At 43.4% G+C, this 23,769-nt stretch overlaps 1 protein-coding gene across 2 annotated transcripts in view; it reads left to right on the top strand.

Annotated features, from left to right (window-relative positions):
- DNM1L (dynamin 1 like) overlaps positions 1 to 23,769 on the top strand; it is a 50,585-nt gene that overhangs the window by 9,492 nt on the left and 17,324 nt on the right. The window contains exons 2-7 of one of the 2 annotated variants that reach the window (XM_060245698.1): positions 9,525 to 9,672; positions 18,193 to 18,231; positions 20,266 to 20,312; positions 22,045 to 22,116; positions 22,678 to 22,764; positions 23,202 to 23,364. In XM_060245698.1, the coding sequence (XP_060101681.1) occupies positions 9,525 to 9,672; positions 18,193 to 18,231; positions 20,266 to 20,312; positions 22,045 to 22,116; positions 22,678 to 22,764; positions 23,202 to 23,364 (556 nt within the window). The remainder of the gene's footprint in view (positions 1 to 9,524; positions 9,673 to 18,192; positions 18,232 to 20,265; positions 20,313 to 22,044; positions 22,117 to 22,677; positions 22,765 to 23,201; positions 23,365 to 23,769) is intronic. The other variant, XM_060245699.1, reaches the window with a different exon arrangement.

Below are 23,769 nucleotides of genomic sequence, written 5' to 3'. Positions count from 1 at the left end.
GAAATCTGAAGTCTCTTGTTGTGGCTTTCTCCTTTTTTTAAAATGACAATGTATCCGCTTTGATGGGAAGCAGTTGTATAATGTATCTGTGCAATTTTATGGTCGCTTCTAAAAGCGTCTTCATATTTAGTGCTGCTGGCATGCTTTATAGGCTTGTGAATCATCAGTAGTTTGCATAACCACAGTGGTGATCAAATCTTGAAATAAAACTGCCTTGCAATGAAAGAATCTTTTCTTTCGAGACACATGATTTTTTTTAATTCTTAAATCTTTGAAGTACTTCAAAGAAAAATGCTAGGCTCTTAATGTAGATGATGTATTGTAGTTAGATTTGTTCTGAAATATTATTGCAAAGGTTCATGGAGTGATCGTTCTAGATTAAGTACAGACAAATCCATACTTAGTGCTATATGGGAGTCATTGCATTGTTCAGTATTAGACATGTTAGTGATATGCTAAGACTGCTTCCACACTGGTTTACCACTAATGGGAAGCATATTTGGTTTTCCCCCCTCTTCCATGCAACATTGTGGTGCTCTCATGCAACTTCTGGCTCTTCTTCATCTTTCCTGTGATCTTTTCTAAACCAGTTTCACTGTGATCTTTTTGGAAAGATCACAGAAAAGCCAGCGAGGTTCCTATGGTGACAGGAACATCCTGATCTTTTATAGTCCAGTCCACACTGGTGCCATTTTCCCTTCTCCAGTCCCTTTGTGATGATATCCCCCTGTGTGACCAGACTGCAGTTGGAAAAATTGGGGAGAACCTGCCGTTTGGAAGTCCTGTTGGTGCAGTTCTCAGTTGGCAACGGCAATGGGGGAACTCACTGGCTATGTGGAAGTCAACTAGCCCTGATTTGATGTGTGCGTGTGACTGTGAGTAGTACAATCTGAGACAAAATTAGATTGCATTATTGTAAGAGAAACAAAGACAGGCTGAAAAATGCATTGCAAAGTGCATTCTGTATTTTTGGTAGGTGTCTGATTTGGTCAGGGCAGTACTGATTTATGCTTGCTTCAACCCAAGACCAAATTGCTTTTGCTGAGCGATGGTCTGTTGTTAGTAAAGTCCTGTCTGTGTTTGTCTCTGTGCAGATAGATAAACCAGATCTAATTACTGATTTTAATCTTCTAAAGGCTAATTAGAGTGAAGATTTGGAGGCCCTGTGAGACATGACTTTTCTTGGGTCTGTAATCCTTTGTGTGTTTGCCAAATATACTTAGGAAATGGCCTCAGGCTTCCCTCCTGCTGTCTGGCTTCTACCATGTTGGAACCACTCATGGTGTCAAAATGTCTTGAAAATTTCTCATCTTGTAACTTCTAAGAGCAGAAATGTGGCCAGCGTCAGACTTCATATGTGTGCCTTGATATGAAAAGTACATGTGCATACTGGACCAATTCGCTCCTGAAATGGGTTTTAAAGAAATTATAGAATCACAGAGTTGAAAGGTGCCGTAGAGGCCATTGAGTTCAGCTCCCTGCTTAGTGCAGGATCATCCTAGAGCAGTGATGGCGAACTTTTTAGAGACTGAGTGCCCAAACTGCAACCCAAAACTCACTTATTTATCACAAAGTGCCAACATGGCAATTTACCCTGAATACTGAGGTTTTAGTTTAGAAAAAAACAACTCGTAGTGAAATTAACAAACTGAAAGAACATTTGGTCTGGATAGCATTTGCTTAGGAAACCAACAAAATAATAACATGTCAGAATGGGAGAATGATGGTGAGAGTGTCATAAGGCAATAAATGGAGGCTGTTCATTGCTCTGTTGCTTGCAAGTCTGGGTTAAACTGAGAACATGCCTTTCCCAGAGGTGTTTCTGTCCACCTAACTTGCTTTTGAACATGTAACATACATTATAAACATTCTAGTTTGCCATTAGGGAAAAAGAATACATTACAGGGGTGGCCAATGGTAGCTCTCCAGATATTTTTTGCCTATAACTCCCATCAGCCCCAGCCAGCACGGCCAATGATTGGGGCTGATGGGAGTTGTAGGCAAAAAACATCTGGAGAGCTACCGTTGGCCACCCCTGCGTTAAAATATAGTGTGTTTAGTAGGAGCTGGTGGTTAGGGTGTCCAAATCAGATCTGGGAGGTCCTGATTCATATGCCCACTTTGCCCTGGCAGCTTGCTGGGAAATCTTGGACCAGTAATATACCCGCCTCATAGGTTCGTTGTGAGGATAAAAGAGAAGGGGAGAGTGTCAAACCACTTCAGTGTCCTTTTGAAGGAGGAAGGCAGGGGATACGTGATGTTAGTTAACAAATTAAGTTGATGAAATGAGTCCACTGATTTATATGGCTAAATCTGAGTCCAGCAGCACCTTAGAGAACAAGATTTTTGAGAGTCAAAGCTCCTTTTATCTAATCAAGGGAGTTCTAATGCTGGAAAGCTTGTGCCCCCTCCCCTAAATTTTGTTGGTCTCTAAGGTGTTCCTTGGCTCGAATCTAGTTGTTCATGGCTACCTTTGGAAACTTCAGGGATAGTCTGAATTGTATTAACTAGAAAGTCTGCTGTGAGAAAGGAGGGCCAGTATGGGGTTGAGGTTAAGTGCGTGGTCTTTTATCTGGGAGAACCAGGTTTGATTCCCCACTCCTCCACTTTCAGCTACTGAAATAACCTTGGGTCAGCCATAGCTATCACAGAGCTTGAAAGGGCAGCTTTTGGGAGAGCTTCTCTCAGGCCCACCTGCCTCACAGGGTGTCTGTTGTGGGGGAGGAAGATAAAGGAGATTGTGAGCTGCTCTGAGACCCTGAAATTTAGAGTGAAGGGCGGGATATATATCCAGTATCTTATTTCTTTAAACTAAAACTGCAATCCTGTGCATGTGTAAAGAGTAGGTGCCACAGTGCTCACTGTAGATTACTTCTGAGTAATCATAGAGAGCAAGCCCAATGAGGAAAGGCTAAGGGACTTGGGGATATTCAGTCTGGAGAAGAGGAGGTTGAGGGGGGAGACATGATTGTTCTTTTGAAGTATTAGAAGGGCTGCCACTTAAGAGGAAGGCAGGGAGCTGTTCCTGCTGGCAGAAGAGAGGACTGGCATAGGAAAAACTTTTTAACAGTAAGCGTTGTTCAGCAGTGCAATCAACCCCTCACTGGCAGTCTTTAAGCAGCAGCTGGACAACTACTTGTCAGGGATGCTCTGAGAAACCAGAACAGCAATGGAGCCCACCGCCTGCCTATACATATGTTGCATACTCAAAGATTTGGCTTCCCAGTGTGGCATGTAGTGGAGCTTTCCTTCTTGGCAGATCTTACTGGCCAGACAAAAATTAGTTGTGGGCAAGTTTACTTGTTCTGGATGCGGTAAAGTGAAATTAAGCCCAATTGTGATTACAGTGCCGACAGTGGGGAAACTGCAGACTTGCTTGCTGGCACCTAAGCCATTGCTGAGATTTGTTCTGAAGGGGTTCAGACAGTATCTGGTCCCTTGTACTCTGAATGGAAAGGAAATTCTTAGAATTAGTATAGATGGAATTAGTAACTTTCTCACCTTCCTTTTTTTATCTAGGTCAGGAGGAGTCATAACTCAATGGTAGAGCATTGGCTTTGCATGTAGTCCCCAGCAGCTAGAGCAGGAGTGTCAGACTCATTTGTTAGGAGGACCGGATCTGACCTTGTTGGGCTGGACCATGTCGGTTGGGCCGAACCATGTTGAGCCAGGCCATGTGTGTACCTATTTAAGATTAGGTAGCAGAGATATAAACTTTATAAAGGACATAGACAAACACTATTAAATATATATATATATATATATATATATATATATATATATATATATATATATATATATATATATATATATATATATATATATCTATATCTCGGCTTGACTTCGTGAACGAAGATTTAAGAAGGGTGCAGTAGTCCACATCTGCTGCAGGCTCGCTGGTGGCTGACAAGACCAATGCGGGACAGGGAGATGAAGAAGAAGAAGAAGAAGATATTGGATTTATATCCCGCCCTCCACTCCGAAGAGTCTCAGAGCGGCTCACAATCTCCTTTACCTTCCTCCCCCACAACAGACACCCTGTGAGGTGGATGGGGCTGGAGAGGGCTCTCACAGCAGCTGCCCTTTCAAGGACAACCTCTGCCAGAGCTATGGCTGACCCAAGGCCATGCTAGCAGGTGCAAGCGGAGGAGTGGGGAATCAAACCCGGTTCTCCCAGATAAGAGTCCGCACACTTAACCACTACACCAAACTGGCATAGTGGCTGCAGGGAAAAGTCTGATTTGGGGTTGGTGCTCTAGCAGTGCGATTCTTCCTCAATCTCCTTTTGTCCTCAAGACCAGCTATGCGTGCGTTCTCAAAGGAAGAGACAGCCTGGTGGATGGTGTGCCTCCATGCTTTGCGATCTGAGGCTAGGTCAAACCACTGGTGATGGTTGATGTGACACGTGCCAAGGGATTTCTTCAAGGAGTCCTTGTACCTCTTCTTTGGTGCCCCTCTATTTCGATGGCCAGTGGAAAGTTTGCCATACAGAGCAATCTTGGGAAGGCGGTGGTTTTCCATCCTAGAAATATGCCCTGCCCAGCGCAGCTGCATCTTCAACAGCAGTGCTTCGATGCTTGTAACCTCCGCCCTCTTGAGGACTTCAGTGTTGGTCACAAAGTCACTCCAGTGGATGTTGAGGATGGTGCGAAGGCAGCGCTGATGAAAGCGCTCAAGGAGTCGCAGGTGATGACGGTATAAAACCCACAATTCGGAGCCGTAGATCTACGGCTCCGAATATATATATATATATATTTAAAACGTAAAACATGTTTAAAACGTTAGCACACATTGGTCTTAAGGGTGCTTTCTTTGTATTTCTCCCATGGGATCCAGGGAACTGGGCAAAGGAAGCTGTGGCTCTTTCCTTCCTTCCCCAGGGGACGGGGAGAAGGAGCCTCAGCCAATAGAAGGGAGAGAGGCTTGGCTCAGTAGCTCTGCTATGTGTTTGAGAGAGCCTGGAAAAACAAACTCTGCCTTCCCCCTTTCCTCCCCAAGGGAGGATCCTCAGCCATTGGAGAAAATAGAGGTTTTGCTCTGTAGCTCCTGTGCGATTGAGCAAGCCTTGCAAAGAAAGCTGTTATACAGAAGAAAGCAAGAGAGAGGGAGAAGGAAGCTGATGACAGCCAATTGCTTGGGGGCCTAACAGGAGCCCTCCGTGGGCCTGATATGGCCCCCGGGCCACATGTTTGACACCCCTGATCTAGAGCAAGGTTGGCCAAACTGTGGCTTGGGAGCCACATGTAACTATCTTCACACATATTGTGTGGCTCTCAAAGCCCCAACTGCCTTGTCTGCTGGCTTGGAGAAGGCATTTCTCTCTTTAAAGCCTGCAGCTTGGAGAATGCATTTAAAGACAATGCTGTTTTCTTTCCACACCTTCCTCCCTCCCCCCATCTATTTGCCTGCCTTCCTGTCTGTCTTGCAGCTCTCAAAACATCTAACATCCATGTCTTGTGGCTTTCAAACATCTGAAATTTATTCTGTGTGGCTCTTACATCAAGCAGATTTGGCCACCTCAGATCTAGGATTATCTTCACCCGAGACCCTGGAGAGCAGGTGTCAGTCTGGGTAGAGAATACTGACCTTGCTAGACCAACAGTTTGCTTTGAAGGCAGCTTCACATGTCAGATCTTTGCGTGTGTGAGATTCGTTTGACTTATTTTATATTTGCATTTAGGTTTATTGACTGTCTTTCGCTGGTACTGCCTCCTGCACTGGTATTCCAAAGTTTACTGCCTTTGAATGCGGAGGTTCCCTTTAATCTCCATGGCTAGTAGCCACTGATAGGTGTATCCTCCATTAATCTGTCCAGTCCCCTTATAAAACTGCTTGCCCTGCCCTACCCACCTCACAGTGAACAGGGGTAGGGGGTGCATCCTGAGTCTCTCCAGGATTGACTTGGGAGAATTCCTCCCTCTTCCTCTGTAGAAGGTAATGTTTTTCCTGTTCTGCTCTGTATATGGAGGAAGATCAGCTGAGTGAAGCTGACACTAATTAGCTGCTCATACTGTACATTCTTGGCAGCACAAAGGCGTCTGCTAAGCAGCCGGTTGAGCAGTGTTCATTGAGATGCCTTAGAGGTCAATTCCCGCTCTTTCCATTAGTCTCTGTTAGGGTACTGGGCATAGATGTTTCTTAATTTGGAGTATTTGTCATTAAAAAGGGGGCTTAAGCTCTTTGCCTGTTTCCTCCTGCCTCCATTCAGCAGAGGACAGCTGTCTCCTAGAAACCCAAGTGAAGAATTTACTAATTCATTGTACATCTTGGTAAAGATAGTGCAAGTTTCTTAATGGCACCATTGCAAAGAACTGTGATCAACAAGGATTGATGGTCTTTTCTTATGTATTTGTGGGCATTTTACTAAAGATATCTGCCCCTTGAAAAGCTTCATGATGATCATTCTTGAGGGCTTTAAAGGGAGGGGGGTGTTAGACAGATTCATGGAAGATTAGACTCTCGGTGGTTGTTAGCCAGGGTGAATGTGGCCCTCCAGTAATCAATGCCAAAAGGCAACATCAGGTGAAGGCCTCACCCTCTATGTCTGTTGTTGGGCCTCTACAGGAAACTGGTTGTCTACTGTGTGAGACAGGATGTTAATCTAGATGGATCTTATGTTCTTAGGGGTAGCTGTACTCATCTGTTGTGCAAAAAACTGAACACAAGTCCAGTGGCACTTCATAGACCAAGGAGGGCCAAGGTTGCTTAATGTAAGAGCCACATAGAATAAATGTCAGTTGTTTAAGAGCCACAAGACATGAACATCAGACGTTTGGGAGCAGGAAGGAAGGAAGGAAAATTGGGGGAAGGGATGAGGGAGGAAGAGGTGGAAAGAAAGCAACTGTAACTGTTAATGCCTTCTCCAAGCAATCAGCTGGCTTGGCTTGGAGAAGTGATTTAAAGAGAGAAATACCTTCTCCAAGCTGGCTGATGGGGCGCTGGAGGCTTTGAGAGCCACACAATATGTGTGAAAGAACTTTGTGGCTCCCGAGGGAATTAAATTTCCCATCCCAGTATTTCTAATCTCTGTAACTTGCATGCCTGCTCTTATACTGTATTAATGGCAGAACAAGGCTGGCTGGAAAGTGGGTTTATGGTGTTAGGATAGACATAAATGTATTTTGGTTGACATCATGCACATTAAGTGTATTATCTTTTGCAGCATGTGTGTGCAGTGTCTGGAACTATCCTTGCATCCCTGTGGAAAAAGAGACCCAGGCACTCATCTCACTGAACAGCGTTTGTCTGCTCTGGAGCAGTAAGGGGTTTGTGTAAGCATAGCAGCTCTCAGACATGCAGATGATGCCAGTGTTGCATCTTTAAACTTAGGACTTGGGAAAAAATATTTTAAATTCCTAATGTTTGACTTCATTTACTTAGATCTGCTGGAAACTTTTTAAAGCCTTGATAGGAAGCAAGCTTATTGGAGAATTCTAATTGTGGTGCTGTGTTTCCAAGTAAAAGTGACTCAGGAGGGCAGAATGGTCACTTCTGTTTGAAGAATGCCTGCCTACAAGGCTACTCTGGGTAGTGCTGATCGTGAAGTACGCTTTGAAGAACAGCTTGACCATGTTAAAAATATTGAAATGAAACGCTGCACCATTCATTTTTATTAGTATGCAGTTAACAAGGAGACTTCAAAAATGAAGAAGCAAGTTTTTTAGCTGTATGTTGAAAGATTTGCAGGGGTTGAAAATACATTGAGGTGGATGCTTGGGTCTTTTGATGTAGAGCATTTTTAAAATTGGACCTGTTCATAATGTGTTTCATGCTCTAGAATTTTATTTTCCTCCACTTTGTTTTGAGCTCAGGGGTTTATTCAAAAGCTTTTGACTTGCGGACAGACAGCACACAGGTGGATGCAAGCACAAGCCTTTGTTTTATAAGACCTGCTCTTCATAGCAAGCAGCAGAAAAAATAACTTTAATTTGCAGCTCTATTAAACTGTCTGGATGCAGTTCTTTTTTGCTTTACTGCTCCTTAAAATGATGGTCTGAAGTACATATTAAACATTTACAGATTGATAATAGGCATTTTTATTGGGAAGTTTCAGCCAGGGTTTCTGCAGTTTTTTCGAGTAAACGTACAGGATTTCGCTTTTAAGTCAGATGGAGAATTTTTTTGGAATTTCCCTACCTCGTCTCACAATACTAGAAACTTTCAAGAACCCAGTGAAGATGATTAGTCGGTTTGGAGACCACAAAATGCATAATTAATAATTCACTGCCTTGACATGCACCAATGGCTGCTGGTTTATCTGGTTTTAAAAAAGGGCTGGAGAATTTCTTGGAAGTCTGAGAATAGTAACTGAAATACCAATCTTCCCACAAATTATCAGGTAGCACCCTGGTGGGGGAGAGCCCAGGCTAGCCTGAAAGCTAAACAGGGTCAGCCCTGGCTAACATTTGGATGGGAGACCACCAGAGAAGTCCAGGGTAGCTAAGCAGAGGCAGGGTAGCTATGCAAAGGTGACAAACCACCTTTGAACCTGACTTGTCTTGAAAACCTGATGGGGTCACTATCACTCACATAGATGTAAGGTTTTGCCCAGGTAGTAGCATTAAGACTCCTGAATATAGGTGGAAGAAGCTTTATTAATAGATCAGGTAGCAAGCATTGTCAGCATGTGTCCACAAAACTGTATCTTGCCAAACTGAAGTGGATTGGCAGCCCCCTAGCAATTATATTTCACAATAAAATGGCTCGCCATTTTCCCACACCCGCCAAAACTCTTTTGAATTAGTATAAAGTTCTTTCTCAGGCCTCAGTGTCCTGTCAAGGTCACATTCCATGTACTCTTCCCTTTTCAGTTGGTCCATATCAGTGTTACCCAGGGAGACCAGATTAGTCTCCCTGTGCTCCTTTTCCACCTGCAGGCTTGGAACATCCCACAGCATACAAAAAATATATTAAATGTCTAAAGAAGTCAATGGGTGTTAGTATTTGTGAATACCATCACAACCTGGGGTTAGTACATCATAATGGTGCAGATACAAAGCATAACAATAATAGTTCATTAATGAGCAAGGATAATAATACCAGTAATACAAACAGCAGTGACATGTTAAAATTATAACTGTCAGGGACTTGTTCTGACACCTATGACTTGATGGCAAAAAAAAAAAAAAAAACTACTGTGATGTTTGGTGGGGGGGTACCCCATAAACTCCTTTTGTTGGTGGTCAGCAGCTGCTTTCTTCATTCCTGACTTGTGAGCTTCCAAGAGGCTTCTGGTTGCTGGACTAGAGAGGCCTGATTGTTGATATTAGTGGAGATGCCTCAGGCTGGGGATGCTGTGTTGTTGGACTCCAGAGGAGATGGTTGGCCACTGTGTGAAACAGGATGCTGGGCTAGATGGACCACTGATCTGATCCAGCAGGGCGTATGTAGTCTTGTCTATCTGGGATGTGTGAATTCTCTGATTTGTTGGTAACTTGTTCATGGCTGTTGGAACAGTGCAGGACTAAGCATCCGCCTTTGAATGGGTATACAAGAGGATCATGGACCTTTGTTTCAATTTTCAGAGCAGTGGAAAAAGCTCCGTTTTGGAAAGCCTGGTGGGAAGGGATCTGCTCCCAAGAGGAACAGGGATTGTCACCCGACGACCCCTCATTCTTCAGCTGGTGCACGTGTCAGCCGAGGATCATGGGAAAACAGCTGGAGACGAAAATGGTAAGTGGGGATTGAGTGAATAAAGTGATGGCTCTGTTTAAATTAAATAGGCTGACTGAATAGTAAAGTGGAAATGTCAATATCAGTTAAGTTGACTGCATATCATAGTGGGAATGATACATCAGATTTAGGAACTTTCATTATGAAGATTAATTCTGCAGTTGAAATGTAATTGACTTTGTTTATCTAAGTTGAGAAGATATTTACTGTTTACATTTTCATTAGCTTTATTTAGGTAATGGATTTGGAGATGTATTTTTATACAATGTAGTTCACCTGGCTTTCTTGGATGTTTTTCTGTTGAAAAAATGTTGACATTCGTAGCTAACTTGGTGGTAGTAAGAAAGAAAATGGGAATTAGGGATGGGCACAAACTGAATTTCATAATAAACCAGGCTGGTTCAGTGGATTGCAAACCTCTATTTGGGCAGTCACATTATTAATGAACTGGCCTTGGTTTTCGTTTGTTTGGTTCAGGTTTGTGGGCCAAACATGTTGTCACCCAAGGCAATGGTGGGCCATGGCGGCACAACTCTCTAGTGAGCTCAGAAGGCATTTAAATTTGATGCAGGGAAAGGGAGCTGTCAACAAGGAAAGGGAGGGTGTGGAGGTCAAGCCAGCTGACTGACCCTTGAAGATGGCAGAGGAAGGCCAGGAGGTATGAGTAGTGAAAAAAAATGGGGTCTTCAGCATCCCGGGAGGGGAGAGGCAGTGAAGGAGTGGGTTGAGAATCAGTCTCCTAGATATTGAAGGGTGCCCAGGAGCCTCTTTTGAATACTCAGTCATGAGCCAGTTTGGCAAACCAAAAAGTTCAGCAGACCATGAACCACCATTTTCCCGGTTTGTGCCCATCCCTAATGGTAATGGTTGACTGTGGGATGTAATCCTTGAGGAAGTTAACTGATTGTGCATCATTCTTGTCAAGTCAACAGAAGAAGTGGACAGCGTTAATTTTAAAAGTAACAGAACGCTGTCATGTCCAGTGTCCTTTTTGCATTTTTCCGTCTGCACATACTGGTTACAAAAGTGCAACTCGGGCCTCCTGGAGAGCATTTTAATGTAATTGTTTTTAATTTAATGTTTAACTCAACGTTTTATTGCTGTTTCATTGTGAACTGTGAGCCGCCCTGAGCCTGCTTTAGTGAGGAGGGCGGGATATAAATTGAAAAAAACCTAACCTAACCATTCTTCCCCTCACCTTCATGAGTAGTTCTTACTTATGTGCTCTCACTATATTCAGCTGTCTTAAGTGCTAGAGCAGGGGTGGCCAAACTGTTAAGCAAGTTTAGCCACCCTTGGGCTAGGGTATGTGTTGTATGTACAGGAGGCTTTTGGGAGCCTTCCATTTTTCTATCATGTAGTGATGAGATTCAATTGCTGTAAATCTAAAGACTTTGAGTATACAGAGAGCTTTACAGGGAGTATCTCAGTTTTTGCAATAGTCTTCTGAGTTAGGTTAGTGTTATTCTACAGCAAATGAGAGAAGGATGAGGTGGAGAGAACAGTGGTCAGCCTTCTGTATCAGAGCTCCCTTTCCTAGCTTTTACAAAATTATCAGCTAATATAGAAATAAATGTAATGAATTCCAAGATAATAAAGAGACTTACTGGCATCACCAGAAGTATACAGACTGTAGCCACTATTGTGCTTTGAGATCAGGAGGACATTCCGTTTTCCTTTAGGGTAAACTCATGATTTACTTTTTTTGGGGAAAAGGCCATAGCAAGCCTCTTTTAATTATAGTACCCGTATTTTTGATCACAAAGTTAAAGTGCAGGAACTCAGTTCCAACTGGTTTGATGTTGGGGGGGGGCTAATATACAAATGAGTTCCTTCTGGGCTTTTCCTACAGAAAAGTCCTATGTCAAACAATGGTGATGTTGGGGGGGAGTGGCCTTATATGCAAATGAGTTACTGCTGGACTTTTTCTACAAAAAAGCGATGGATGGATGGATGGGTTGAATGCTGAATTCTGAAAACAATGGATGAAGGAGACCAGATCTTTGCCATCTCTATATATAGTATTTGCACTCGATTGCAAAAGGGGCCACTAAACAATGAAGTATCTGGAGTGGCTCATGTAAAATGTGAGATCCCTTTGTAAATCATGAAGCTCTGCAAACTGTTCCAGACTGCCTGTTGCATTTGCCTTGGATCGTTTCAAAAGAGATTTTTCACAGATAATCCAATAAGACATGTCCTTTTAACAGAAAGCTGTGAGAAGGTTGTTAAATATGCTGTGCTGGAACAGCCTTCAGTAACAACTGGGACTTGGGGATTTGTCTGTTTTTGATACTACTGTTTTCCTTGGGTGTAGGTTTCCCTCCCTCCCTCCTTCACTTTTTCAGGAATAATTATAGACAAAGATGCAGCTGAATGAAATTCTTTCTCAAGCAGGCTGAGTATCATGAAAGTGCCTCTGGTCTGGGTTATTCTGTTTTATATCCTGGTGCAACACCTTTGGTTGTTAGCATAACAAGTAGAAAGATGAAAGAATGAATATGTCTCCTTTTTTTTGCAAGTGAAGGAGAATTTGGGTCTTATTAATGCATTTTTCACTGACTTTTTTGAATGGTCCTGATGTAAAATTAAGCTCATTCAGAGTGTGTGTGCGCGCATGCTTACATATACTTACACTGTGAAAGATATCTGTGTCTCTTTCGCAGTGAAAGTGAAAATGCACATAAAACATTATTAGGGTTACTTGTTCAAGTAGCATAAAATGTCAGGCAACTTTTCTGGTATGGGATCTCGTACTGGAACTTGCTTAATTCCATGTGTAAAACTCTCTGCATGGATGTCATGAATATATTTCAAGATCTCCGGAGATACCCCTGGATACCGCTGGTGCCTTGTAAGCATTTGCCCTGTGTTCAGATCCTGTTCCTGCCCTTCCCTTGGGAAGGAATCCTCTGTGGCTGTGAGTACTCTTGAAAGCACCTTTAACAGGGAGGAGGTTCTGAGGATTATACTCTGATCCTGAGTTCAGCCACATCCAGGAGATGAGTGGGACTCATTACCCAAACATGCCATGGTGACAGGATGGGAGTGGTGGAAAAATTCCAAGTATGGCTGCTAGGATAGCCCTTCTGGCAGGGAAGGCAGCAACTGTACAAGGGCCCTGTACTACAGAGATTCTTTCTCATGGCTCTGCATTTCTTGTATAGAAGCTGAAAGAACCTTGTGAGGCATAGTACCCACAGAGTTGCACTTCTTTTTTTGAAAGTATTTTTGTATTGTGCATGTGTGCATGCCGGGAAGTCATGATGACTTTTGGCGACGCCTGCTGGAGCTTGGAGGACATTCAGAGAAGTGACTTGGTAACAGCCTGCCTCTGCTTCCTGGTCCTGGTATTCCAAGGAAGTCTCCCATCCAAGTACTTGCCAGGATCAGCCCTGCTTAGCTTACAAGATTTGATGAGATGGGGCTTGCCTGGGCTGTCCAGGTCAGGGCCACTTTTTGTTTTCATGGGGCTTTTTAGGAAGGACAGATGCCATGCATTGAGAGGAGGCAAAGTAGGGGACATATCTGCTCATCAGCCACGATCTAACCAAGGGCTGACTCTGCCTGTGGAGGTTAATGGTTTTAATTGATCAGTTAGTGATGGCAGGTGAAAGGAAAAGGTTATTGATTCCATAACTGCAGTAATAAGAGAATAGCTTTCCCCCCTCTCAGTTGGTAGGAATTCCCAGCTGAGTATATGCTTCATTTTTAAAAAGAAAATTAAATTTCTCTGCCAAGATTGCCTAGAATCTGCCCCAAGAATTTTTCTTTTATACATTCTATGCATATTTAATATATTGCTTAGATCTACTTTTGTACATGGTCTTGAGGAAGGATAAAGAAACTCTCACCATCCCTGGGGCTTCTGCAAACCACGCAAGGCTGCATGCATGACTCTTGGACTGGATCTGGACAACACTAAAACTGGGTGTTCATAACATCTGTCTGAAGGCAGGCTATGACGCCAAATTTCTTAAAGCACTCCAAATCCCAGCTTGGATCTAGAATGAAGATTCCTTGCATCGGCAAGTCCTCAGCATTGTGTCGGCATCCAAGAGCAGGAAGAAGATGATATTGGACTTATACCCCGCCCTAGACCCTGAATCCCCGAGTCTCAGAGCGGCTTACAATCTCCTTTACCTTCCTCCCCCACATCTTCCCCTGTGTGGTGGGTGGGACTGAGAGAGTTCTAATGGAAGCTGCCCTTGCATGGACAGCTGTGCTGACCCAAGGTCATTCCAGCAGCTGCAAGTGGAGGAGTGGGGAATCAAACCCGTTCTCTCGGATAAGAGTCCACGCACTTGACCTCTACACCAAACTGGCTCTGGAAGGAGGGGAGTATGAACCAGGTCTGTTCTTGTCACTACCAAGCAGGAGCTTGCTCAGTTTTGGGTTGGATTCAGGTAGAAGGGTTTTCAGGAGGATTTGGTGGAATGGATCTTTCCCCATCTTCCCTTTTCTGAAGCAGCCTGCCTCACCTCCCCAGACCTGTCGGGAAAACCTTGCAAGCAAAATGGTTCCCTGTAGCAATGACAGGGAATCAGATAAACTTGCTTGCCTTTTCCTCCTTCACCAGTGCAAGCAGAAGCAGGGGGAGAGGCAGGTTTCCCTCACTGACCCCACCACCCTTGTCACTGCATCTTGGGCATACTCGGCATGCAAGTCTCTCCCAGTTTTCCCAAGGAGGAGTTTCAAGGGACATGGCAGACTGCTTTCAGACAGTGAAGGTGGGGAAGATCCACCCTGCCAGTTTGTTCTGTGAATCCTTCTACTGGATCCAGCCCGTTGCCTGAACGCCGCCTGGGAAAAGGCAGGGCTCGGTGCTGAATAAAGATCATAACTTCTGCTCTTGAGCCATGGTTTGAACACATGAAGTTGCCTTATGCTGAATCAGGCCCTTGGTCTATTCAAGCTAGTAGCAGCTCTCCAGAGTCCTTTGGGATATGACGTTAAGGGATATGGTATTTATTTTAAGTAAAAGCTTGTTTGGGGGCATTTCTCTTTCTCTGAGTTCAGTATGTGTGCAAGCTCTGGGTGATTCCCCCCCCCCCCATTAACTGAATGGATTGCACTGGTTGTTTTTAAGTATACAAAGTTTCCTTGCCACATGCAGACTTTGTATTACTACCCTTGTAAGGAGAATAACCCCCACTGAATGGAGAGGCTTGGAAAAACTGAGGTAGTGCCTGACTGTAGATGGAAACGTTGCCTAAAGTTGCAGTTGCACATCCCCTTTTTCTCTTGCCCTCATTGACTGTCTGCTGGTGGCTCTGTTTCAGCCTTAGGCACAGTCTGGAAATTTGCCACTTGCCTGAGGGGTTTTCTGTGGGCTCATTTTTTTTTCTTCAGACAGTGTACAACTAAGTTCAAGAGTGGGGGAGGAAAAACTCTTCACTGTTGACATGTTGGGCTGTGCTTCCCACTTTGCCTGCTGTCGCCTTCTGGCCCTTGAAAGCTGAGTAAAGCTGTTGGCATTTCGGCTGTGTTTTCTGCAACTGCTTCCTGTAGGCTCTCGGGTCAAGAGGAAATAGCAGCAAGGAGTAGGCCTCTGTGCTCAGCCACTCATTACTTTAGGTGGTGAGATGAGGGAGCAGAAAAGGGAAACAAAAGTTGAACACAGAGTCTGTGTGGAGATACTTGTGAAAATGTGTTCCCAGTTTCTGACACTCAACTCAACATGTTTGGGCAGTCTCTTCCCTCTGTGTGCTCTCTGTGGAGCACTCTCAGGAGAGATCTAGAGCAAAGCCACTGTGTCCCCTGCATCTCTTCCGTTCTCCATTCTCTGTTCTTGTTGTAAGTGAACAAGCTGGGCTCACTCATTCACATGTGTGTGGGTGTGGGATTTCTTTGGGTCAGGAGCATATGAACGTGTGCCCTTCTAGCAAAAATCCTGAGGGACGGTGGGAAATGACATCTGAAACAGCCCCTAAAGCTGATAAATAAGTGTCGTCAAGTTTATCCAATTTATGGAACCCCCTATGCCAAAAGATCCCACCTATATTGAAGTTGAAACAGCACCTTAAAATGTATTTTAAATTGTTGTTTTATAGTTTTTGAATTGTAAATGTAAATGTTTTTGAATTGATTGTCAGCTGCCGTGAGTCCACTTGCAGAGAAGGCGGGATATAAAACTAAGATAATAATAATGATAATTATTATTATTATTATTATTATTATAGCAAGAGATGAGCAGAAATCGTTGTCATTGCCTACCTCTGCGTAGTAACCCTGGTTTTCCTTGGTTGTCTTCCATCTAAGTACTAATCCTGATCTGGACTATTAAGGCTTCAGAGTTTTACCAGTTGCAATATCTGGTGTTTGGATTTGTCATGTTGATGGTTTGCTTCCTACCAGTGTGTTGAGGAAAGCTGGAAACCTTCCTTGAGCAGGTGTGTCTTCCTTCAGTGGAAAAACCACTTAGGCTGGAAGATGGTTCCATTGGCTGTAAGGGCTTCCTCCTTTCTAAGGCAGGATACTGCCCAGTGTGTTTTTTATGTAGGTATACAGTAAGAATGTATTTAAAAAGGGCTTGCCAAGAAAGAGTTGATATGACAACATTGTGTTTGTGAAAAAAGCAGCAGCAGCTGTGTGATGTGATTGATTTAAGTGTGTGTGTGTTGCTACCTCTAACCCATGCGGTCCATAATTCTTGGCAGCCTTTTGGTATCAAAGAGATTTTTGCAGGTCACAGGGAAAGTTTTACAGATTTCTTTGTTGCTCACGAGGAGCTGCTTCTCACCTCTATAGCAAAGAGCTCTATGTTGTGCGCCTGCTTTGGAGCACTGAAATTTTTTTGTGGCAAATGTCTGTCTATATTAATTTGGAAATGAGCCTGCCAGCCAAGAATCCCTTTTCGCAGCTCTTCTTCTTGTGGGGAAGCTGAAGCACAGTGTTGGGAACACAGTATTCTTCTCGGTTCTTGATTTTTTTTGGAGCTCGATCAAATGTGCTTTTTCTTAATGAAAAAAAAAAAATAACATCAGCACCAGATAGAAGACCAGCTAGTTCAGAACACAAGGTTGATTAAAGTAGTAACAGGAGAACTTTTTTCCTTTTGGTGGAGCTCTTTAAATTCAGAACCTAATGCGAGCAAAAGCATTATATGAATTTTTATTGCACTGTGGCTAGATGCAGTTGAGGGGACAAGCAATACAAGATGCCATGTCCAGTATTTTCATACCATCTTTAGGCTAAATCTTTGCGGTGTTTGTGGGGGCAAAACTAATTTTTGGCAGGCATTGCTTATGCCGTCCAGGGATTGTGGCCCCAAAATCTGTTTTGGAAAGCAAAAGAGAACAACGTACAGATAAGATATTTCACTTCTGTCTGTCCACTCCCAAGTTCTTTTGACACAGACACTTGCTTTGGGGGAACTTCTCTGTGTCAGGGCTATGTGCGGTGGGAGAACAGTCTGGGCTAATGCTTCCTTTAGGCCTGAAAGGGTAATCAGTATGGTTTTGAGATTGTTACATTTTCACAATACCTTTTGTGTGTGCAAGGTGATGTAAATGCCAGCTCTGGGTTGGGAAATTCCTGGAGAATTTGGGAGTGGAGCATGGAGAAGGTAGGGTTTGGCAAAGAGTTTGGATTTATGCCCCACCCTTCACTCGGAGTCTCAGAGCAGCTTGCAGTCTCCTTTCCCTTCCCCTCCACACAACAGACACCCTGTGAGGTAGGTGGGGCTGAGAGAACTCTCCAAGAACTGCTCTTGAGCAGAACAGCTCCCAGAGAGTTGTGACTGATCTAAGGTCACTCCAGCAGCTGCAGGTGAAGGAGTGGGGAATCAACACAACACACTTAACCACTACACCATACTAACAAGGGAAGGTACTTCAGGATATAATGCCATAGAATCCATCCTCCAAAGCATCTGTTTTGTCCATGGGGAAGTGATCTTGGTTATCTGGAGACCAGTTGTAATGGTGGAAGATCTCCAGGTGTTCCCTGGAGGTTAGCAACCCTAGCATCCACCACATAGATGTTTAGGCCTAGAGGCTGCACATGATGTGCCCCTAAGATATGCTTTCCAACTGTCCATATGCTCTGTGCATACAAAGTTATTTCTGATTTTTCTGTTTTCTGCAACTGATTCCTTTTTGAATGTTCCATCCTTCAGATGACTGTTCTGATTTGCTTAGTTTCTTGATCTTGGTTCAGAGGAAATGTTTGTCATCTTTTGCCTAACACAAGTTCTTCTGCGTTGGTCTGTAAGTCCTGAAGCTCCTTATAAGAAGCTAAATTTGATAACAGCAATGACGTGGAGTAATTTGCGTGGCTGAGTATGTTTGTCTTTCTGTGCTGCACTCTGAACGATGGATTTCTAAGGTGGAATCTAATTGTTGTGCTTTATTGATAATCTGCTTTTTCCTCAATTGACCAGCATGTATATCTTGATGCATGTTGTAGATTTTGGTAGCAAAAATAACAACTGAGAAATGGGCTGGGTCAAAAGCAAATCCTGTATAGGTCAATAACCAGGCTTTAATGATTTTTGATGCTGTTTCTTTTTAACTGCAGACCCTGCAACCTGGAAACATTCAAGGCACCTTTCTAAAGGTTTCCCATTCACTTCCTTTCTCCCTACACAGAATCTGCATGTTCATGGTATTCTAAGCACTAGCATCTCATGCCACTTTTATTCCTGCCTGCTGGCTTCTGCGCACATTTTACACGCTGGCTGCTGGGCTGAGTAGCTGTTGCTTTGGTGGGCCTGCTGGCTTACTTTGTAGCTTCCTCCTCCTCCTAGCTTTTGTCTCCGATTAGAACGTAATGCGGAGATTTACTTCTTCTTTTCCCCCCTCCTCCATTATTGTGCTGTAGCTCTTTGTCATAGCTTTCCTTGCTCTTTAGTTATTTGATTCTACATTCAAATCAGTGGTCGTGCAAGCCTCTCGGAAGCAACAGAACAAAGAGAGCGATGAAGTCTAGCAGTTTATTTTGCTTGAAAATAGTAAATTGAATTGTAGGACCGAAATGACAGTTCGCATGATGGACCCTGTCCTCAAGGTGTAGAAAGAAGCATTCAGTTGAAGCAGGGAATGTTTGAAGCCCTGCAGTTAGAAATAGAGGGTCTGGTAGCTCCTTGGCCTTGCAGTTCCACCAGCACTTGCAAAAAGAATTCATCCTCTGATTAATACCTTAAGTGGTGGGTCAGGGACAGAATGCAGGAGGTCTTTTTTTCTGCAGAAGGAATGGTCCATTCTCCTGATATTTTTCCTTACTGTGGCTGGGATGAGATGAGGACCATGTAGGGGAAGGGGGCTTGCAATCAGAGCATCTCTTCAGCCTACAGAACTACTAACAGGGGCGCACAGTAAAGGTCTTGGAAGTAGCTTTCAGGTAACCCTATGCAACAGCTGTCAAGCTCTCTAAATGGATCATGAAGTTGTCGTTTCAAAGTTGGAGATCCTCCTTGCAGGTCCTTTGCCCCCCACTCCCAAGCCAGTCATCAGAGAATTAGCTCAAGGCATGTTTACATCTGAGCATAACTAGCACATGGATATCTCTAGAGAACACCTATGCTACGTACTTGCTGCTTCTGAAAGATGCCTCCTCATGCAAGCAAAGGATGAACCTGTGAGGAGAGAGAGACCTGAATCTCCAAAAGCTGACATGGGCAAAACCAAGAACGCTGTGGAAGCTGGTTTGAAGGGCATGAAGTTCTTTCACTCAGAAACCCAGCCCATGCTTTCAGAGTCATCTTCACTCTTCAAAGGCTTATATTATATCATCACAACATTTTGCATATATAATAATGCTTAGCATTTGTAAAACGGGATGATATATTCAGATCACCTGTCTGATGAAAGAAGCTTCGACTCTTGAAAGCTTATGCCCCCAGAATCTTGTTGGTATCTGAGGTGCTCCTGGACTCAGTCTAGCTCATCTCCTGCAGACCAAAGTGGTTACCCTCTGAAACTATCTTCAGAGCCACTTTGTGTAAGATGTTACTGTCCCCATATTTCAGGTGAGGAAGGGCTTGTCTAAGGTTGGTTAGTGAGTTTATGGCAGCTTTTTGGTTTTGTAGCTCAGTCTCTGAGCCATTGTGGTAGCCCAGAAGGATCTTATGTTTGACTTGTGACAAGAGCAGAGCATTCTGGGAAACAAACACACAATGCAGTTGCTCTTGTGTTATGAAACCAGTAAGACACAATGCTCCTGATCTAGCTAAAATTAGCCATGGCTTAATCGCTTTTGAAAGCCTGAGTTAATCATGGGAAATATGCTATCATTGGTTTCGGTAAGGCTTAATCATGACTAAATTGGGCTGGATTGGGGTCAGCATGTGTACATTATTAACACAATGTAGACAGTGATAAGAAACCAGGATTAAAATTAATAAGTGTAATAAAAATGTGAGCCACAGTTTTAGAAATCGGGGGTTATTGCTGTGAGCAGATATAAACAGCAAAGCGACGTTTTAAGTTTTGAAAAAGGATAATAGGCTAATTTGACTAAAGTTGCATAAACTCTTGTTTTCAGTTTTTCAACGTGCAAGTTGAGCAAAGGGGTGGGGAGCACTCAATCAGGAAATTGTATCTGAAACAGAATATTGGCTTTATTTTCCTTACTTTCTCTGTCTCTTTCCAGGGGTTGATGCAGAAGAATGGGGGAAATTTCTCCACACTAAAAACAAGGTATGTTTTTGTTGTAAAACATGCATAACTAAAGGCAGGGAGTGTGAGATTTCAAATGCTGGTTGCAGGTCATATGACATGACACCAATGTTCCCTCTAAGCCGCAGAGTCTTGTGAGCAAAAATTCTACTTTGTGAGCTACTGGCATTAAAGCTGTGAGCTACTGCATAAATTAGTGTGCTCTGGGGCCATTTTTCCTGAGCTAAGACAAAAATTTGTGAGTCAGAGGCTAAAAATCTGTGACCTAGCCCACGCTAACTCAGCTTAGAGGGAACACTGCATGACACTGCTTTATGCCGAATCAGACCTTTGGTCCATCAAAGTCAGCATTGTCTGTCCTCTCAGCCTGGGAGTGGCTTTGCAGGGTCTCAGGCAGAGGTTTTCACATCACCTGCTACCTGGTCATTTCCACTGGAGAAGATGGGGATTGAACCTGGGACCTTCTTCAGGCCAAACAGATGCTCTGCCAGTGAGCTGCAGCCTGGGTCATAATTAGCAGAAACTTGAGGTCTGCAACTGGTCACAAGCTCTGGTCAGTAAAGGTTTCTTAACCCTGGTTTGTTGTTACTCTGGGACAGAGCCTATACATTTACAACTATTGTCCTTCAGGTTCTTTCTGAACTTGTTAGAACGAACCATGTAACAGAGAATGCTTCCATTTTTACAGCAGCCTTTGAGTCAAAGAGATTTGAAAATCCATTTTGTTGCAGACTTTGTTGTAGATATCTACTTATTGAATGTGTAAATTTGCCTGGCTCATATGACACGTAATCTTCGAAGGGTCACACAGTATCATATTTGGAAGGAGCATTCTTGATGCATTCCCATATGGGTGACTCATTAAGTACATGTGGCAAATGAAAGTATGTGAACTTTTAACTTGCATGCTTTTGCATGCGTGAAACATTAAAAATCAGAGTAAATGTACACTTTTCCTCTATACACATGTGCAACGTAACCCCCATAATCTGACTCAGCCTCTGTCTCAAGTTCCTGTTGCAAGAGTGCAGAAGCAAACAAGGTGTGCCTGGATCTGTGCCCTCTGCAGCTCTGCTCCGAGCCTAGGTGGGTGGCTTGGAGGGAGGAGCACTTTTAGTGCAGAAAATCAAGATGCATCCAGGGAATCTCTTCAGCATGTAGAAACATGGGCCATGCTGCTAAAATGGGGAAGCAAAGCTTGTGCTTTTGGACTGACTTATTTGGCATCATCCTTTTCTGACCAATGGGAAATCCAAAGCTGTTTGTAAAAAGAATTACAATATCCATTAATTTAAACAAAGTAAATGTTGCCCCCTCTGAGGGAACCGAGTAATTACTGACCCATGGGGTGACATCACATCATGACGTTTTCTTAGCAGACTTTTTACGGGGTGGTTTGCCATTGCCTTCCCCAGTCTTTTACACTTTTCCCCCAGGAGGCTGGGTACTCATTTTACTGACCTCAGAAGGATAGAAGGCTGAGTCAACCTTGAGCCAGCTACCTGAACCCAGCTTCTGCAGGGGGTTGAACTCTGGTCATGAGCAGAGCTTGCACTGCAGTACTGCACCATGGGGCTTCTAATTTAAACAAAGAACAGTGTAAAGAAAAAACGCAGAAAACAAAGAAGTACCCCACACATCCTGGGCTGCATTGGTATTCATTGGGCTGGTTGATCAAGGCTTTGAGTGACAAGCTAGGGGGGCTGAGCCACATAACACTAAAGGTGCTCAGTTTTTTCTTTTTAAATTTCAGCTGTACACCGACTTTGATGAAATTAGGCAAGAAATAGAGAGTGAAACTGAAAGGATTTCAGGAAACAATAAGGTGAGTGTCCATAATGCTGCCTGCTTCAAACAGGAGTAATTATTTGAACTAAGAATTTGGGAAATAGTTCTTTTGTTGCCAGGTGTAAGTGAAATTGCAGCTGCCTGGTTCACACTTCCATTGTTCCATTGTTCATAACATAATGTGGTAATTCTGCTCGTGATATGCAAGATCATGTCCTTAGGCTGTAAAGAATGATTGTGTGTCATCTGTCCAGGACTGTTGCTTTGTTTCATACAGTTTGGCCTCAATTAAAAAATTGGCTGGGATTGCCTGCCATATTTGGATAAAAGTAGCTGAGATGTAGAAGATAAGCTCAGCATTGGCTGCGAAATCTAGAATTTAGCAAGAAGCTAGGTCACACTGGCACATTTGGATGTTCCAGTGTCACAAACTGCCTTTTTGGGTTGTCAAAAAAGGGCAGAGCTGGAAACCAGTGGCCAAGAGGTTTTAGATTTAATAGCATAGTTATGTTACAGTGGCTATATTTTTCCTGAAGGTTGCAGTTGAGCAAACAGGTTTAGTAGTAATGATGACTTTTTCCCCTCTGTTAATTTCTAGGGGATCAGCCCTGAGCCTATCCACCTAAAGATTTTTTCGCCAAATGTCGTCAACTTGACTCTCGTAGATTTGCCAGGAATGACAAAGGTAAGAAAGAATTAATGTCATGCAGTTACAAGAAAGGTTTGTTCTGTTGTAGATGAAAATGTGCATAAGACGGCAATTTGTGCTAAGTTCTTGAGGTTCCCAGATGTTTCTTGCTAAGATTTCATATTGTCTATCCCCAAATCTTTGATCTATCCCAGTGCTCTCTGCTCTACCTGTGGGGTAACTTTGCTTTCTTGTCACCTGTGTGTCCCATATAAGGTATAATATCACGGACTTGGCTGAGGAGCTAAGCAACTGCAGTTCTCTTAATGCGACCTCTGTCCTTCTAGTTTCTTTCTTGGCTTCCTGTTCTCCTCTTCCTCTCTGTCCGATTATGCTCTTAAGAAAAAATGGCTGTGTATAGATAATTCTTAAAAGAAACACTTGAAGAAAGTCATCAGATGTGTCCCACTCAATTTATGACCGTTTTCTCTTAGGTACCTGTGGGTGATCAGCCAAAGGATATTGAGCTTCAGATCCGGGAACTAATCCTCAGATTCATTAGTAACCCCAATTCAATTATTTTAGCGGTCACTGCTGCCAACACAGACATGGCCACTTCTGAGGCTCTTAAAATAGCACGGGAGGTGGATCCAGATGGTAAGTGTGTGTGTGTGGGGGGGGGGAGGAGCTGATTTCAGCTTGTCTGTTGTAACTGTTTTTTAGGAGAGGGTGCCTTGCACCAACAGTTGATGTGTAAATATTGCCAGGAACATGCAATTCTAAGAAAATACAGCTCTCGTCTTTGACAGAATATTTTGTTATTAAAGTTAGAGGATATATTATTTGGGTATCTAACTGAAGACCTTCAGGCTAGCGCTGTGTTCCTATTAAAGAATAGCCATGTGATGTTAGAGGATGTAAGTTCAAATCCCCACGCTGCCATGGGGACTTGCTGGGTGACCTTGGGCCAGTCACAGGTTCTCATCTTATCCTACCTCACAGGGTTGCTGTGAGGATAAAATGGAGGAAAGAGAAGGCTGTAAGCTAAATTGGGTACCCATA

This window comes from Heteronotia binoei, chromosome 8, assembly GCF_032191835.1.
Source record: "Heteronotia binoei isolate CCM8104 ecotype False Entrance Well chromosome 8, APGP_CSIRO_Hbin_v1, whole genome shotgun sequence".
NCBI lineage: Eukaryota > Metazoa > Chordata > Lepidosauria > Squamata > Gekkonidae > Heteronotia > Heteronotia binoei.
This window is presented reverse-complemented; position numbering and strand designations above follow the sequence as displayed.